Consider the following 16028-nt stretch of genomic DNA (forward strand, 5'->3'; position numbering starts at 1 on the left):
CTGTGTCTGTGTGGATCCTAAGCATGTTTTTCTGCTGGCTTCACACAAGAAATTGGTATAAAATTGTACATTTTTGGGTAACAGTTCTGTTCCCTTGAAGTTCAGTACCTGTTGCTCCATGGTCTTCTGACTTTTTGTGCTATAGAGAAGATGTCTGGGGAAGCCTTATATTTATTTTTAGAAAGCTTGTTTTTCCTGCTTCGGTGCATGTGCGGTTTCTTTTTCTTTTATTCTTACAATTTAGAATTTAGTATTTTCTTATGTGGAGCCTACCAAATGGGTCTACAAGAGCAATCCATGAATTTAAGTTCAAAACCTACAGTTAAAATACCAGACATTATGTAGACATTCAAATAGCCTATTTATCCTAAGACATGTATTCAGGTTGAATTCTGAGAAAAATGCGGGTAGTTTATAAAATTCAGGAGAAAAATGCTTTGCCATTCTGAGACCACAGTGAGAGCATCTTCTTTCTCACGTGCTGTGGAAGCTTTGAAGAGCCACACTCCTAATCCAGTTAGCCTGCCACCCAGTCCATGGTTCCCATGGAGGCAGCACATTGTAGTGGCTGCGTGCAGACTCTATAGAGTCCCACTGCATGGACTTGCTCCCAGCTCTGCCACTTCCTAGCTGTGTGTTCTTGGGCCAATTACTTTGCTTCACTAAGGGTACCTTCCTCATGTGTAACATGGAGATAACAATAGCCTCTGCATAAGTTAATGTGAAGATCAATGAGACCAAGCATATGAAGTGTCCAGGACAGTGCCTGGGACACACGAAGTGCCATATAGATGCGAGCTGCTATTATTGTTATTATTATTACTACTATTATTATTGTTGTGGCCTTATTATTAGTACTATTACTAGGCAATGAAGAGAACTTTGTTTAGCAATAAAAGTGAGCCCCTTATTGATTTCTAACCAGGACTCAAATTCTTTTGTTGACTACATATTGCCAAGCCTTTCCCATTAAAAAAGGAAGGAAGTTTGGTAGTTCATTAAGCTTAGTAGTCCTTTTGTTTCAAAACAACTCTGTGTAACACCCAGAAACATATGCCAATTGCTAGAAAGTACAGTCCCTCTTTAACAAAGAATATGAAAATAATGTGCTTTTAGATTAAGAATCTGTGATATATAAAATGTTATATAAGTAGTAGGGAGTAGCTAATAAAAATAGTTAAGCATTTTGCCTCTATAAAAGAACATATAAATATATGAACATTATATCATGCAGCAATAAAATACCCTTCGTTCTTGCACTTTGGAGTAATGAGCCTAATTGCCCAAGATCGTAGGTCCCACCAAAATTGTCTCTGAAGAGTGTACCTTATAGCATAGGAAATTGGAATCAAAGTTAACAAAATATCAAAGGAATTGAATAGGAGTTAAATTTATTGACTTTAGAATAGGTCATAAGTCCTGGAAACCTGATGGACAAGTCAATTAAATATGAGTCCTGAAATATCCTGTTTTAAAGTTTTTATTTTTTCAGTCTTACCTCTAGACTTTATTAGCTTCTCAAAGATACAGGAATGACTGATTCAAGAGGGATGAAAGGGATGATAACCTGAAATTGTGCCCATAGCAAGATACCTGTGTCATCTAAGGACTGAATATGTATGATTTCTGTCATAAAGTCAATAATATTTTATCATATACCAAATGTACATAATAGCTTGTTGGCCTTCCAAAAACAGTTCATTCGTGAAGTCAAAATCTCTCAGCAAGTTGCCGTCATAAAGTCTTTTATGTTTCAATCAGCATTATTACAGAATGCTTGGTGAATGTGTAGAGCACTGATTTAGTGTCATAAAAAATTATTAAAAACTCTCTATCCCTCACCTTCTAGGACATTATGTGAGATGATGCGGTGATTCTCAAGTTTTAACATGCCTAAGAATCACCTGGAGATAGGATGAAAATTTCAGACTCCTGGACCCCATCTCCAGACATTCTGATTTATCAGATCCAAGATGGGATCAGGGAATCAGTATTTTTACCAGTCACCCCAGGTGACTCATATCTTCTGATGGTGGTCTTCTGAGCACATTTTGAGTAACACACATAATTCTTATGGCGTGCATAACACAGTTCCTGGTACACATGAACTTTTCTCCCTTTTTTCCTCTTCTCATTTCCTTTTTCCTTTATTTTTAAAATGCCCCCCACCAACCCCATCCCTTAGCCAACTCTGCTTTACCGTGTCCTGGGGACAGGGTGGCTCTGAAGCACATCAAGGGTGCTGCAGTTTCAAGGGATCATTGAACCACATGGGAGGCTTTGGTTGCAGGGAGCTGGTACTAACCCTATTTCTTCCCACTTCTCCTAGGACCTTGTTCCTTCAACTATTCCCTCATTCGTTTTACTCTTTATTTAATGACTCCTCTTTAGACTACTTATCGGTTTAGTCTTCCTCATCGTAAACCATTTAAAAATATTTCTTTTGAAACTGCTCAAGCTCCCATTCCGTCTTCCTTTCTAACCCTCACTGCCAAAATTCTTGGTTGAAATTATCGAAGAAAAGAGTGTAGAGAGAGAAGAGAGAAACTAAAAGCAAACGTTGATAAATGCCAGCATGGAGGATGTAGGAAGGAGAAACCAGTGAACAAGTGAAAGAAGAAGCAGCTAAAGGGGTGGGGGAACCTGGATGTTGCAGTGCCATCTGTGGGGAGGCTGGAAGAAGGGTCTAGGCTGATAATAGTTCTAGAATTGTGAGGGCTGAGGAAAGTTTCTTGTTTGGAGACTGGGGTATTGTAGGTTCCCTTGGGAGCTGTTCCTGTTATGATTAAGTGGATTGAGTAAGTGGGTGCTGAGTAAGTGGAGATTCTGCATAGATGACTGTTCTCTTCCAATGTACATGCATTTATATAGCAAACATCAGATAAAGCAAAAAAAAAAAAAAGTTGAAATCAGTGTTCATTTACGCAAAAAGAGATAAGTGTGACCAAGATGGCATCACACGGTACAGATTTCTTGGATTGTTTGCCAGATGTTCACAGGTAAATTGATTCATTTATCACAATATCAAATAAGAAAGACATTATTTGGAAAGCACTCTGGAGTGAATTCTAAACATATGTGTATCTTAATCATTAAGAATGTAGACTTCCTGGTTAGTTTTTCACAGTAAGGTTGGCACCCCTGTTCTCTTTCTTTTGCAGATCAAGCCTCTTACTCCTAAGTGGTCTAATTTGAGCTCAAGATGCAGAATATTTGGACTTTAGTACATTGCAGAAATATATCACTCTGAAATCTGCAAATACAGTCTCAAAGAAAACACTTTACTTACAGGAAACTGAGAGCTAAAGTGATCTCATATTCACATTCCAATTTTGGTTTCACTTAGTGCTTGGGATAAAAATTACTTCTCTGAATACAATTTTGTTACTTTTTTCTCAGCTTACTTTCTTAAAACACTGAGTAGACTCAGTAAAGTCTGAAACCATACATCTATTTCACTGAAAAGTGAAAGCCGAGTAGAAAGCTGAATGGCTAAATTTTTAAATAATGCATTTAAAAAATAATGAGGGGGTGCTTCCCTGGTGGCGCAGTGGTTGAGAGTCTGCCTGCCGATGCAGGGAACACGGGTTCGTGCTCCGGTCTGGGAGGATCCCACACGCCGCGGAGCGGCTGGGCCTGTGAGCCATGGCCGCTGAGCCTGCGCGTCCGGAGCCTGTGCTCCGCAACGGGAGAGGCCACAACAGTGAGAGGCCCGCGCACTGAAAAAAAACAAAAAAAAACAAAAATGAGGGTTCTTACTACCAGCTATGCGATGAGACGTTGCTGAATTGCTTGTTATATAGATCTGGTAATAGCTGTCTTACTTTAAACATACACTTCAGGGGACACCCAGTGGTTAAAAGGAGGAAATTTCTTGTACAGTGTTCAGTTGGAATAAAATATTTCTTGCCTCAGCAGTGATAATACCTTGCCGACTTTGTTTTTCTGAATGAGCATATGTTAGGAGTGTGTGTGTGTGTGTGTGTGTTTTAAGAAGAAAGGGCTTTGATTTTGACTTTTATATAAAGTTCTTCAAATATTTGAAAACTTAAAAATTATAAGATTAGAAATGTTAAAAATATGATTAAACTTTTCCTTTAATGAAGACATAAATGGTATTTAGAAATGAGAAATAAGTGACTGAGAGTCATGAATAAGAAAAAAAATTTAATCTTTTTGACCAAGAAATTCCAATTCTAGGAATTTGTTTCAAGTACATAATCAGAGGTGTACTCGATAGCTATGTACAAAGATATTCTCCATAGCTTTATTTATAATAATAACAAACTAGGGGAGAAACAAGTGTACAGCCATAATGAATTGGTGAAATTACAGCACAAACATAGTGACTAAGGCATCTTTAACACCATGCTTTGCAGAACATGTAGCAGTGGAGGAACGTGTTTATGTTATAGGTAAAGAAAACTGATGAAAGACCAGCAATTCCATGTATTTAACAGATTGTGCATATTTATGTATTTGCATAAAAATAGAGAAATAACTGAAAGTAGTTGTCTTGATTGGTAAGATTTGGAGTAATTTACGTTTTCTTCTTACTACTTTTCTCTTTATTCTAAATGTATTTTCTTTTAATCAGAGGAAAAAGAATAATAAACAGCATAGATAGTAAAAGAATAATGGAAGAGAGTGTTTTAACAATGATCAAAACTAAATCTATGCATCTGTCTGCTTAGACCTTAAAGGGAGAAGTGTTTTACATGTGCATCTTTTTCCTTTGGAACCTTCCAGAGTAAGGCGGCTGCCGCCACCGTGTGTGTGTGGGGGCGCGTGTGCATGTGTTTGACTAGAAGTGCATCTCTTAGATATGGACAGAGAATTAGGATTTAAGCACTAAGGCAGCTTAGAGGGCAAGGATTTTTTTTTTTTTTTTTTTTTTTTTTGACTGCGTTGGGTCTTTGTTGCTGTGCACGGGCTTTCTATAGTTGCAGCGAGCAGGGGCTACTCTTCCTTGTGGTGCTTGGGCTTCTGATTGCGGTGGCTTCTCTTGTTGCAGAGCATGGGCTCTAGGCGCGCGGGCTTCAGTAGTTGTGGCATGCGGGCTCAGTAGTTATGGCTCGCGGGCTCTAGAGCACAGGCTCAGTAGTTGTGGCGCACGGGCTTAGTTGTTCCGCAACATGTGGTATCTTCCCGGACCAGGGCTGGAACCCATGTCCCCTGCATTGGCAGGTGGATTCTTAACCACTGCGCCACCAGGGAAGTCCCAAGGATTATTAATTATTTTTAGCTTATGGTCCCTTCAAAATCCGATGAAAACTGATCTTTTTCTCTGAAAAGGACATACATATGTGAATACAAGAATGCAAAAAAAAAAAATGTGACATACAACTTAAAGAGGTTTAGAGATACACACCATCCCCACCCCTGAGGTGGGGGCAGTCTTGTCGAGTAGATATATTCAGGAGGCATCATCTAATATTTTCCCAGTTGGCTTGTTGTTGATGGCTGAAATTCCACCGTTAGCAACTTCCTTAAACTTTGAGTTAAGCATTGCCTTCCCTTGGGTCCTCTTTTAAATTGTGGATGTTCCTAGGAGGGATAATATGTTAATTATTAACACTTTGGTGAGAAGTAGTTTAATAAGAGGGAAAATGAATTATGTAAGAACTACTTTTATAGATTTGTTAAAGGTAGTAGAGAACTATCGATCATTTGATATTGATAGCTAACACATATGTAGGCATTACACACACACACATACACGCGCGCGCGCACACACACACACACACACACACACACACACCTTACAAGCACCCCATTCTCCTGATGAGAAAATTGAGGCACAACTTGATTAAATGACCTGTCCAGGGTCACACAGTTATATAATAGTGGAGCCAGGATGGAACATATTTTCCAGAGTCCATACTTTCAACTAGTATCCAAAACTGTTCATAAAATTATCTATTTTCAGAATTCTACTTAAAGCTAACGCCATAGACTTTCTTACCACTGTTGTCAATTTTTGTAACTCACTTCTCTAACTTTTCACTGCCTTCTTTCTTCCTTGTATTATACCCTCTTTTTACTCAGGAAGATCATAAAACAAGGTTAAATCATTCCCATTCCTTTGGATCTAAAATGTAAGTGTAGGTACAGCTGCTCCCTCCTTACGGATAGTAAATGAGGCAGGGAAGGAAGCTAAGTCACAGCAGAGGTAGAGCCAGGAGAAAGATAGCGTTCTCCTGACTCCCAGTCAATGCAGCCATCTCGAGAGTAGAAAGACATGAGATAGACCACTTCAAGGACTTCCAGTTGGAGATAATGAATGGCACTGAGTAATCAGGAAAAAAAATTCAGTGCTGGCCACCATAACGTGTGTTATTAAGGGCTTTGTGGAGGCGACGTTTCATTCACTGAGTAAATTTCTATGTTAGGTTGTGAGTTAATAATAAGACATCATTATGACCTATTTATCAGTGTTTCCCAGGGGACTAACATATCCTATTTACCAAATTGCATTGGGGGTAGCACCCATTTATACTTCCTTCTGTAGTCATAGCGACTTGTACTTGTTTGTAGACTACTTAGAACCATGGTGTAAACGAACATTTGCGAATAAGAGTCACAGCCTTGTGATTGCTAGTGTTGGGGTACCTGACCTCCCTTTGAAAGATGTCTTTTCCTAGATACTATTTTCCAATAAAGCATGTGTTTTCATGTGGAAACACAATATTTCTTTTCATTCTAGGGGGTGACTATTAACTAATGGAACTGATTTGTCAACAAATGTGTCAAAACATATATTTTAATGAGAATTCTTATCCTGAAAAATACTACATTTCATCAAGCCTAGGACACCACTGATCTAAAAATGCACTGATTAGAAAATGCTAAGAAAGAAAAAAACTGTCAGCTAAAAATAATGTTGAAGCTTCTGAAGACCATTCAACAAACAGGATTTTAAAAATGGCTTGAGCAATTATTTGAATGTGTTAGCTACCAAGTTGAACCCTTGAGGATTTCGATGTTCATTTAATGCAAACATTCTTGTGTATTTGTGTGCTCACAAATTCTGTCAAATATAACATCTAATCTGTTACGTAACGGATTATCTCAAACTGGAGAATCCCTAGCCTGCTTTCTCTTGAGGGCTATTACTTTGGTGGAAATGTGGACCAGCTCCCTTTCTCACACTTCGGGGTGGAGAAGAGAATCGCTGGATTGGAACCTTCAGGAACTCTTTGACACCTTCATGGCAGGGAAGGGCACTGTGTCTTAGCTGGGGCAGAAGAACTCTCACCCACAGGTTGACTTCATTATCACTGGAATCTTTGGGGGATGGGAATCTAAAACCCAACTTGACCCTTTCTTCATACCCAGCTCCTCACTCTTAAAAGGTATTTGTTGAGCTTCTTGGATTGGTGAGTTTATAGTTTTGATCAAATTTGGAAATGTTTTGACCATTATTTCTTCAAATATTTTGTTTTGTCTCCTCATCTCTCTCTTCTTTGGAGGCTGCGGTTGTATATGTATGGGCTGCTTGGAGTTGCCCCACAGCTCACTGATGCTCTGTTCCCTGTCCTCTAGCCCTTCACTCTCTGTTTCATTTTGGATAGTTTCCATTGCCAGATCTCCAAATTCACTAATCTTTTCTTCTGCAATGTCTCATCAGTTCTTAATCCCAATGTATTTTTTATCTCAGACATTTTTATCTTTAGAAGTTTGATTTGGGTGGTTTTTAAAAAAATATTTGCGGGTGGTTTTTAAAAAAATATTTGCTATGTCTCTCCTGAACATACTTTTAAAAAACTTTTTCTTTTGAAATAATTATAGATTACCAGAAAGTTGCAAAGATAGTGTGGCTGGTGCCGTGTATCCTTCACCCAGCTTCCCCATTGGTTACATCTCCTGCAACTATAGTACAATAGCAAAACTAGGAAACTGCCATTGGTACACGTATATATAGTTCTATGCCATTTTGTTACATGTGTAGATTCACGTAGTCAGCCCTGCAATCAAGATACTACGCTTTTTTGGGCTTCCCTCGTGACGCAGTGGTTGAGAGTCCGCCTGCCGATGCAGGGGACGCAGGTTCATGCCCCGGTCCGGGAAGATCCCACATGCCGCGGAGCAGCTGGGCCCGTGAGCCATGGCCGCTGAGCCTGCGCGTCCGGAGCCTGTGCTCCGCAATGGGAGAGGCCCCAACAGTGAGAGGCTCGCGTACTGCAAAAAAAAAAAAAAAAAGATACTATGCTTTTTGAACATTATATTTTCCTGTGTTTGGAAAACAAAGTTGTATTTTTCTGCTTCTATGCATGCCTTGTAATTTTTGATTAGATGATAAACAGATATGAATTTTATATTGCATTGAGTGTTTTTTATTATTGTTGCTTTAAGTTTTCCTGAGCTTTGTTCTGGGACACAGTTAAGTTACCTGGAAACACTTTGATCCTTTGGGGTTTGCTTTTAACCTTTGTTTGGCTAGAACAGAGCAACCTTTAGAGGAGGCCTACATTTTCTTGTTTTTTTTTTCTTCTTCTTATTCAATTGAACCTGTGCCCCCTGCAGTGGAAGCGTGGAGTCTTAACCACTGGACCACCAGGGAAATTCCAGTCCTACTTTTTCTTCTGCATTCTCTACCCAGTGATTCTGACTGCTGGAAACATGTCCTATTCCTGGTCCCTGGGAGCCCCTGTGATTATGCCTCTGCTCCTTATGGGTGGTCTTTCCCCAGACTCAGGCTCTCCTCACAGGCAGGCACATGCAGATTTCTGGAGCTCACTTTTGTAGCTCTCCTCTCTGGCGCCCTCTCTTTGAGCCCCTCGAGTGCCCTTGACCCTCAAACTCCCAGCTCCATCTCCTCAACCCAGAGAGACAGACAGCCGTTGCATGATCCGGCAGCTGGAAACTCTGCAGGCAGTAAGCTGTGGCGATCACAGGGCGCCCCTGGTTTGTTGCCCTCGCAGGGAATACTGTCCTTGCTGCCTGGTGTCCAGCCTCTGAAAACCACTGTTGCATATAATTGTCGAGGGTTTTCTTGAGTTATTTAAGGCAGAAACACTCCTTACTTTTTAATCCAAATTTTCTTACATAAGAACATCATTAATGTAAAAAGGAAACAAAGCTGTATTTGAAAGGAGGCTGTGGCCCAGCTTACAGACTGAAGTACCTTCCTTGACTATGAAGTTGAGTTAAATTTTTCTCATTTATAAGCCGAGTCACCGACTTCCTTCTTTGTTCATTTACTAATGAGTTTTAGTGTTCTCCAGATATTTTACTAATATATGTGCCACCCAGGCTGTTGAAATCACCTGTTCCATATCCTGTCCTGACACCCTGTAGTACCTCAGCAGGGTCCTTGCCACTCTCAGGAAACATATTGAGGTCATGTCTATTCCTGCAGATCTTGTTGACCCTAAATCACACCCCCCCACACACACGCCCACACTCACACACCGTGTGACAGTGACGACACCTATGGGACCTATCAGAGCAAGGTCCAGAGGGGCCGTCATCTTTGACAGCTGATGCACGAATATCAGGACCTGCTGATCTGGCTCTGGTCGGCCTAACTCATTAGGTAGGCCTTTCAGCATCAACCCTGGAAGTGGTCCCGGGTTTCCCTTAGCTAGCATTTATTGAGTCATCATAGTATCTCTGACTGTGGGCTTAGATGCATTGCATTTATACTTTCATGTAATCTCCAGACCTCACACAAGGCCAGGAACAGGACATGTTCTCACCAGTCGGAATCACTGGGTAGAGTACTCAGAAGGGTATCATTGCTGTATTGAAAACAAATTACTTCTATCTGAAGGCTGCTCTTGTCCAACCTAGCAGCGCTTAAAAGCAAACCTCAAAAGGATCAAACTGTTTCCAAGTAACTGCATCCATTAATAGAATCATGGCTAGTCCTAAAGAAAAATCACTTTCTATCCAATGAAGAAACAATTCTTTTTCTATTATATAAATAACAAAAGCTCATAGAAAGTTCTCAACAGCCACTAAGACCCCTCATGAGTTGAAATTAGATGCACTGGGGTTGCCCTGGAGAGATGAGTCTGTCCCATTGCTACCTGTTCAAGGCCTTGGGCCTCTCTCTTCAGAGCGGGGTTTTCCAACATGTGGGCCACAGAATTCAGGCCATACCTCATCTCATTTAATCCTCTCAGTCTCTCTCTGGGGTACAAGTAGGGTTATTCTCATTTTTCAGGTGAGAAAATTCGTGTTTAGAAATGCTCATAAACTTGCCTGAGGTCTCACAGCTGGCATTGGGTACAGCCAGGATTCCTGCCACATGTGTCAAAAAGTAGGACCATTGTTCTAGAGAATTCGGCACTTTTCTTTACAGATTCACTAGGTCTCAGGATGACATGAAGCCTCACTTGAGGGGCCTTTCCTGAGATTTTAGGAGATAATGACACAGCTTTGCCTGGCTCTTGGAATTTCACTGTTACTTGAAAACAGTTTTTAAGACTTGAGTTCTGATTCATTCAATAAAACCTTTTATTATGAACCACAGCAAACATACAAGAAAGGCACGCCATTAATTCTATTCATGTCTTCCTACAGCAGCATATAGGATGGATCTAATCTGTGCGTTCTTTATCGATCTTGTCTGTGCAAGCAGAGGTGCCTGTTTTACCAGTCTTGTGGCTGGCAGAGTCTGAACCTCTTTTGAGATGGGGGAGGCTGCTTCCAGTAGAAGGTGTGGATTCATAGTCCATGGGAACAGGACCTGTGTATACTCAGGAGTCTGCACCCAAGCAGGAGAAATCACACAAGTTCTCTGTAAATGGACGGGACTTGATGTCCTGGGGTTAGAGTCCAGGAGAGGTAAATCTGGTGTGGACGATTACACTTCTGCCCCTGTCAATCATCAGGACTGAGGCCCTGTGACAGGCTGTCCTGCAAGGAACGAATGACTCAGCCAGGCCTGCGACCTGATATAGAGGAATGAGGGCAAGCTGTTGCTGACCATTTCCTTTCTATAAAACTTAAGTTAAACAAAGAAGCGCTCATAAATAATAGAGGGAATGTGATTGAATGGCAAGGGAAAATCTGCTCAGTAACCTTTAGTCTATGGGTTTATGGAAATGAAGAAAAATAGTTTAACTCAAAATTTGAATTATCCTAGGATTGGTGTTCTCATTTAACATCTTAATCTTTTAGAGACCACAGCATACCTGTGTGTTAGGACAAATGCAGAATCATGTATGAGTGAGCTTGTTTTGAGTTTTCACTTACTTTGAGTAAATGAATTCTGTTCTATCTGAGGGTAGATCCAGCCCTATCACAGTTGTGAATATGCAGACCTAGCTGGGTGAGAAATGTGTCCAGGCCACAGTGGGATTTCTAAGGACCGATGCTGATGGTGAGGGTGAGCGGGAGTGAGGGTGAGGAAGACACTGCAAAACTAAGTACAAGGTGATGTGAAGCCAAAGGACTTTGAGAACTTTTCACATGGAGGCAAAGGAGGACTCACAAGGACTAGATGGTACTCAGAGAAGGTCAGGAAGCAAGCCAAGGCCTGGAAGAAACTGATGATCCCAAACACACCCGACTGCGGGGCCATAATGAACCCACCTCACTTCAGACCAAATATCTTGATCCAGCATCCTGTATCATCTCATACCATGTATGCCTGTGCCCATCTTGCTTCAGCTGCAGGAACATATTTCTGTTCCTCCAACTTGCCAAACCCATCCCATCCTACCTCAGGGCCTTTGCATGTGCTACTCTATCCACCTAGAATGCCTCCCTTCCCCCATGCGATATTAACATGATTGGTTTATTTATAGTCAGGTCTCAGTCAAATGTCTTTCTTTGTCTGTCCTGTCTGAAGGAACCCTCAGCCAGCCACTCTCTGTTACATGACCCTGTTTTATTGACTTTATAGCACTCATCACTCTCTGAAATCATCTTGGCTTTTGTTGACTTATTTAGAGTCTGAGTCCTCCTACTGGAATGTAAGCACTACGAGAGTAAGACCTTTTTTTGTTTGTTTGTTTAATTGGTCATTATATCCCCACTGCCTAGAACAGGACCAGGCTCCTGGCCAGGGTTCAATAAATGTCTGTCCAATAAGCAGAGGGATGCATGAAGTCAAACACAATTGAAGAGAGAACCACGTCATATATCAGCCAAAACAATCTGTATGGTTACTAATCTGAGAATAAGGGGTCTGTGCTCTGGTATGTATGTGCATTTCTAAGCTTTTGTGTTGTGTTTTAAGTGCCTGACATTATTAAGCCCTTTATAAATATTAGATAATAGAGGATCATTTTTACAAATTCTACTCTTGTTTCAGCTAAACTAAATTGGTCCTTTGTAGACTAAGTAATTCAGGCAGCTCAGAGGGCAAGGCAAACTTCAATAGGTCATACCCACAGGGAATCTGAGATATCCTCAGTTGAGTTTAAAAATATTGAATTTATTAATAAATTATTTTTCAGAGTAAATCTTAAGTTTATATACAGTTAAAATTAAAATCAGCATGTGTGCTGAGTTTATATAAACAATCAGCATGTGTATTAAGTTAAAATAGTTATTTTTAACTTAATAGTATCATAACTCAGCCGAAGAGCAAGTTTTTTTAATTCTCACGGGCAAATCTTAGCTAATGTGTTGTAGTGGAATTCTTCTACAGATAAATCAGAGTCTGGTATGTGCATTTTGATTGTGAGAATTGAAGCTGTAGTTAGTGCAGGATTTAAATGGGACCTTCCTTGATTATAGCTGAGACCACAGGCTAATAGCTAGAGTGTGGGACAGCTATGGAACAGTGTACACTGACCTGACCTTTCTGGGCTTCAGTCTCCTCACTGGAAAATGAGGAGGTTGAATTGGAGAATGAGATTAAAATGAATAACCCCAATGCTGTATTCTTGTCTTCATTTCTTATATCCAACCCCTTACACGGAATCCATGTATACATTATGGTTATCAGAAGCTATTTGTTAAGACACCTTGTATTTTGAAAAGAGACTTGTGATATGGATAAAACTTAGGCCATCCCCTCCTTTTACCATCTCCCATATCACACTCAAATTACTAACTTTTTAGCAGCCTCCTTTATTTCTATCCCATTTATCTAGGATTTTTTCTTCCTTTGGTTGATGGTAGTGCATGAATGCTTAGGATAGACTATTTGGTCTACAGGTAATACCTGGCTTCTGCAAAGGCCTCTCAAGGCCCTCAGATACCCATCTTATTAAAATGTGTCCACCCTGTTGTTTCGGGGATCTTCCTGAAGTGCTCTGAGAATGGTCAACCCGTGGACACATAAAGATTGTACTCTGAGGACAGCAAGCTAAGTTCTGTCTTTTCTTCCTGCTAAGGTAGTATTTGCCCTGAAGGAAGAGAAGGCTTCAGCTCAAGCTTCCGTGGCAGGCATTTTTCACAAAGTTAAGCAACATAAATTTTGCTAAATATCTTCTAAATGTTAAAGAATTCAACCAAATTGTTCTCAATTATATATTTTTCAAAAATTTTCAGAAATTGTATGTATGTGGACATACAATTCTTCACTGTGTTATATATCACCTAATTAGCATGATCATCCCTCCTGTATTCAATTCTTACAGTACATTCTTCACATTTTATAGATGTTGGATCATACTGTCACCATTTTACATTATAAAACTTTATACGCTTGCTTCTTTGAAATATAGATATTCATAAGTAAAAGATAGAAGATATCAAGTCCTTGTTGAGAAAGCAACTGTGTATTTTACCTTCCCCCCCCCTCGTTTATTGTCCTTTCAACAGTTAAGTAGTTATAGTTATATAAGAAATTACAAAAAAAGCACAATGAAGCACTCTTAACCCCACTATCAGAAGATAACCCCGTATGAACTTGAGACCATATCATTCATGTTATTTTATAATATGACATTTCTTTATGTGAAATATTAATAATATACTTGCATTTAATGGAATCTTCTTCTAAACCTGATCATTAAATAACCATATGATATTTCATCCTGTAACTGTTCATAACATAACCCCTTATGTGGGAGGCAGTGTAGGTAGGTAAGAGAATAGGGACTGAAACAGACATGCTACTTTTGACTAGCTGTGACCATGACCAAGTTGTGTACTCATCCCATTCCTCCATCTCCTTACCCATAAAATTGGCATAACAGCTTTATTTTGGGTAATTTGAAGATTAAATAAGTTGTAACACATGGTACTTAAACAGAGCACTGACAATAGTGCTGTACTATACTCTATTATTAGAGCATTATTATTCTATTATTACCTATAATTTTATTATTCTAGTAGAATAATTAAACACATGGTAAGACACATGGTAAGAACTCAATAAACATTCATTATTACCTATATTGTTTTTAGCTTTTTGATGTTAGAATACTATGATGAATATATTTGAAGAAAAAAGGCTTTTGCTCTTGTCATATTATTTCCCTAAGATAAGTTTTTAGATGTATTGCCATCTTTGATACTTGCTGCTAAGTCACCCTCTGTGGAGGCTGTACTAACATCTGCTCTCCGTAGCACTCAGGGTAAGAGAGAAAGCACGTACTTTCTCACGGTGAGCGATGATGTTCTGGGAGTGCACTGTGGTGGAAAATGACAACTCCCATGTGAGGATTTCTGTAGTGCTCCAAACCACTGAATATTGAACAACTGGGGACTATTCAATGTACAATACTCTTTGTTTTTAATATTTATATAGTCTTCTGGCGAAGACATGAAAAAATAAAAACATGTTCTTTTTTTGCGTACTTAGTATATTAGTCTGAATTTTGCCTGAAAAGATATTTGTATTGATAGGAAAATGTACACTTGACTACATTGTGAAGATGTCTTCTCCTATAGAAACTAATATTTCCTATTTTCAGAAAAAAGCGACAAAGCTTAGAAGCAGTCAACCCTCCAGAACTCAGGCTGGTGGAACAGCTCCCGTCACCAAGGTCAGTCATTTCCTGAGCAAGAAAAGACCCCTACTCTACAGGTGTACCATTAGTGGGTGGGACTTGTAGGGAAGGTAAACAGTGTCCATATATCACTGAAAGTTTTTGAAAAAAGTACCAATTCTGTGCTGGTGGGGGTAATGTGAGGCAGGAGGTATGTAATTTCTTACTAATGATTTGAATGATTTAAAACTTCGCAAAGCCATTTATGTTATTATTCTTACTGGCATATAATAATGTGTCCAAAAATATGCATTATTACCACAAATATCTATAAATAATATTTGACTTTTGCACACACCAGATTTTCTTCATGAGTATTAACCACACCAGGCTCTTTGCTAAGTGTGCTGTATAATTATCTTAGGTAATCCCGTCACAACCTTATAATTATTATTCCTTTATACCTGAGGAAACCTGGGCTCAGAGAGGTTAAGTAACCTCGACAAGATCACAAAGCCAGTAAGATGGAGGTAGGGTTCAAAGCCAGGTTTCCAGTTCACACAAGGTCCTGGACCTTATAAACTCTGATTGAGCCTTCTTTGGTAATATGACACTACAAAGCTTCGCAACTTATAAAAAATCACTGAAATTTCATCTTACAAGATAAGATGTAACTACCATTTTAGCTAGTAGTTTTCAATATATAAAATAGTTTTGTTCCTCCCATTTCAGCTTGTGATCTTCCAGTGTGTCCAAGATTATCAAAAACCTTAACCTATGTCAGGATTGCCTATACAACTATTGTAAATAAGCATTTTTCCTTTAAAACTGGTAGCTCTCCTATGGAGGGCTGTGGACTTTCTCATGGATGTTACTTGCTTGGTGAAGAGTTCGTATTTTAGTGCCTTCTGGAGTCTCAGCTGCTCTCCTAGCCCCTAAAATGTACCCAAAGTAAAACTCAACTGAGAAATGAGAAGAGGCTGGGCAAATGTATCTCTGCTGTGGTTGCCCTTGGTAGTCCTCATCTTCTATTGTTTGGAGGTCTCCAACTAAAAAAGATTTTCTGGATACTTCCTATCTTTTGCAGTATTAGGACCTGTATTTAACTTATGCTTAATAATTTAAAATGAGAAGTCTCATTAGCAAAACCCCAACCTCATGAGGTTTAGTGAATCATTTGTAAATGGT

At 39.5% G+C, this 16028-nt stretch overlaps 1 protein-coding gene across 11 annotated transcripts in view; it reads left to right on the forward strand.

Moving 5' to 3' along the window:
- CAST (calpastatin) overlaps window positions 1–16028 on the forward strand; it is a 125474-nt gene that overhangs the window by 20399 nt on the left and 89047 nt on the right. For 8 of the 11 annotated variants that reach the window (XM_082650618.1, XM_082650620.1, XM_082650622.1 and 5 more), the window contains one exon: window positions 14826–14897. The exons of the other annotated variants lie outside the window; for them this stretch is intronic. Coding sequence is in view for 6 of the 8 variants with exons in the window: in XM_082650622.1 (XP_082506748.1) it covers window positions 14826–14897 (72 nt within the window). In the remaining 2 variants the exon portion in view is untranslated. The remainder of the gene's footprint in view (window positions 1–14825; window positions 14898–16028) is intronic. 11 annotated transcript variants of the gene reach the window in all.

This window comes from Grampus griseus, assembly GCF_964374135.1.
Source record: "Grampus griseus genome assembly, chromosome: 3".
Taxonomy (NCBI): Eukaryota; Metazoa; Chordata; class Mammalia; order Artiodactyla; family Delphinidae; genus Grampus; species Grampus griseus.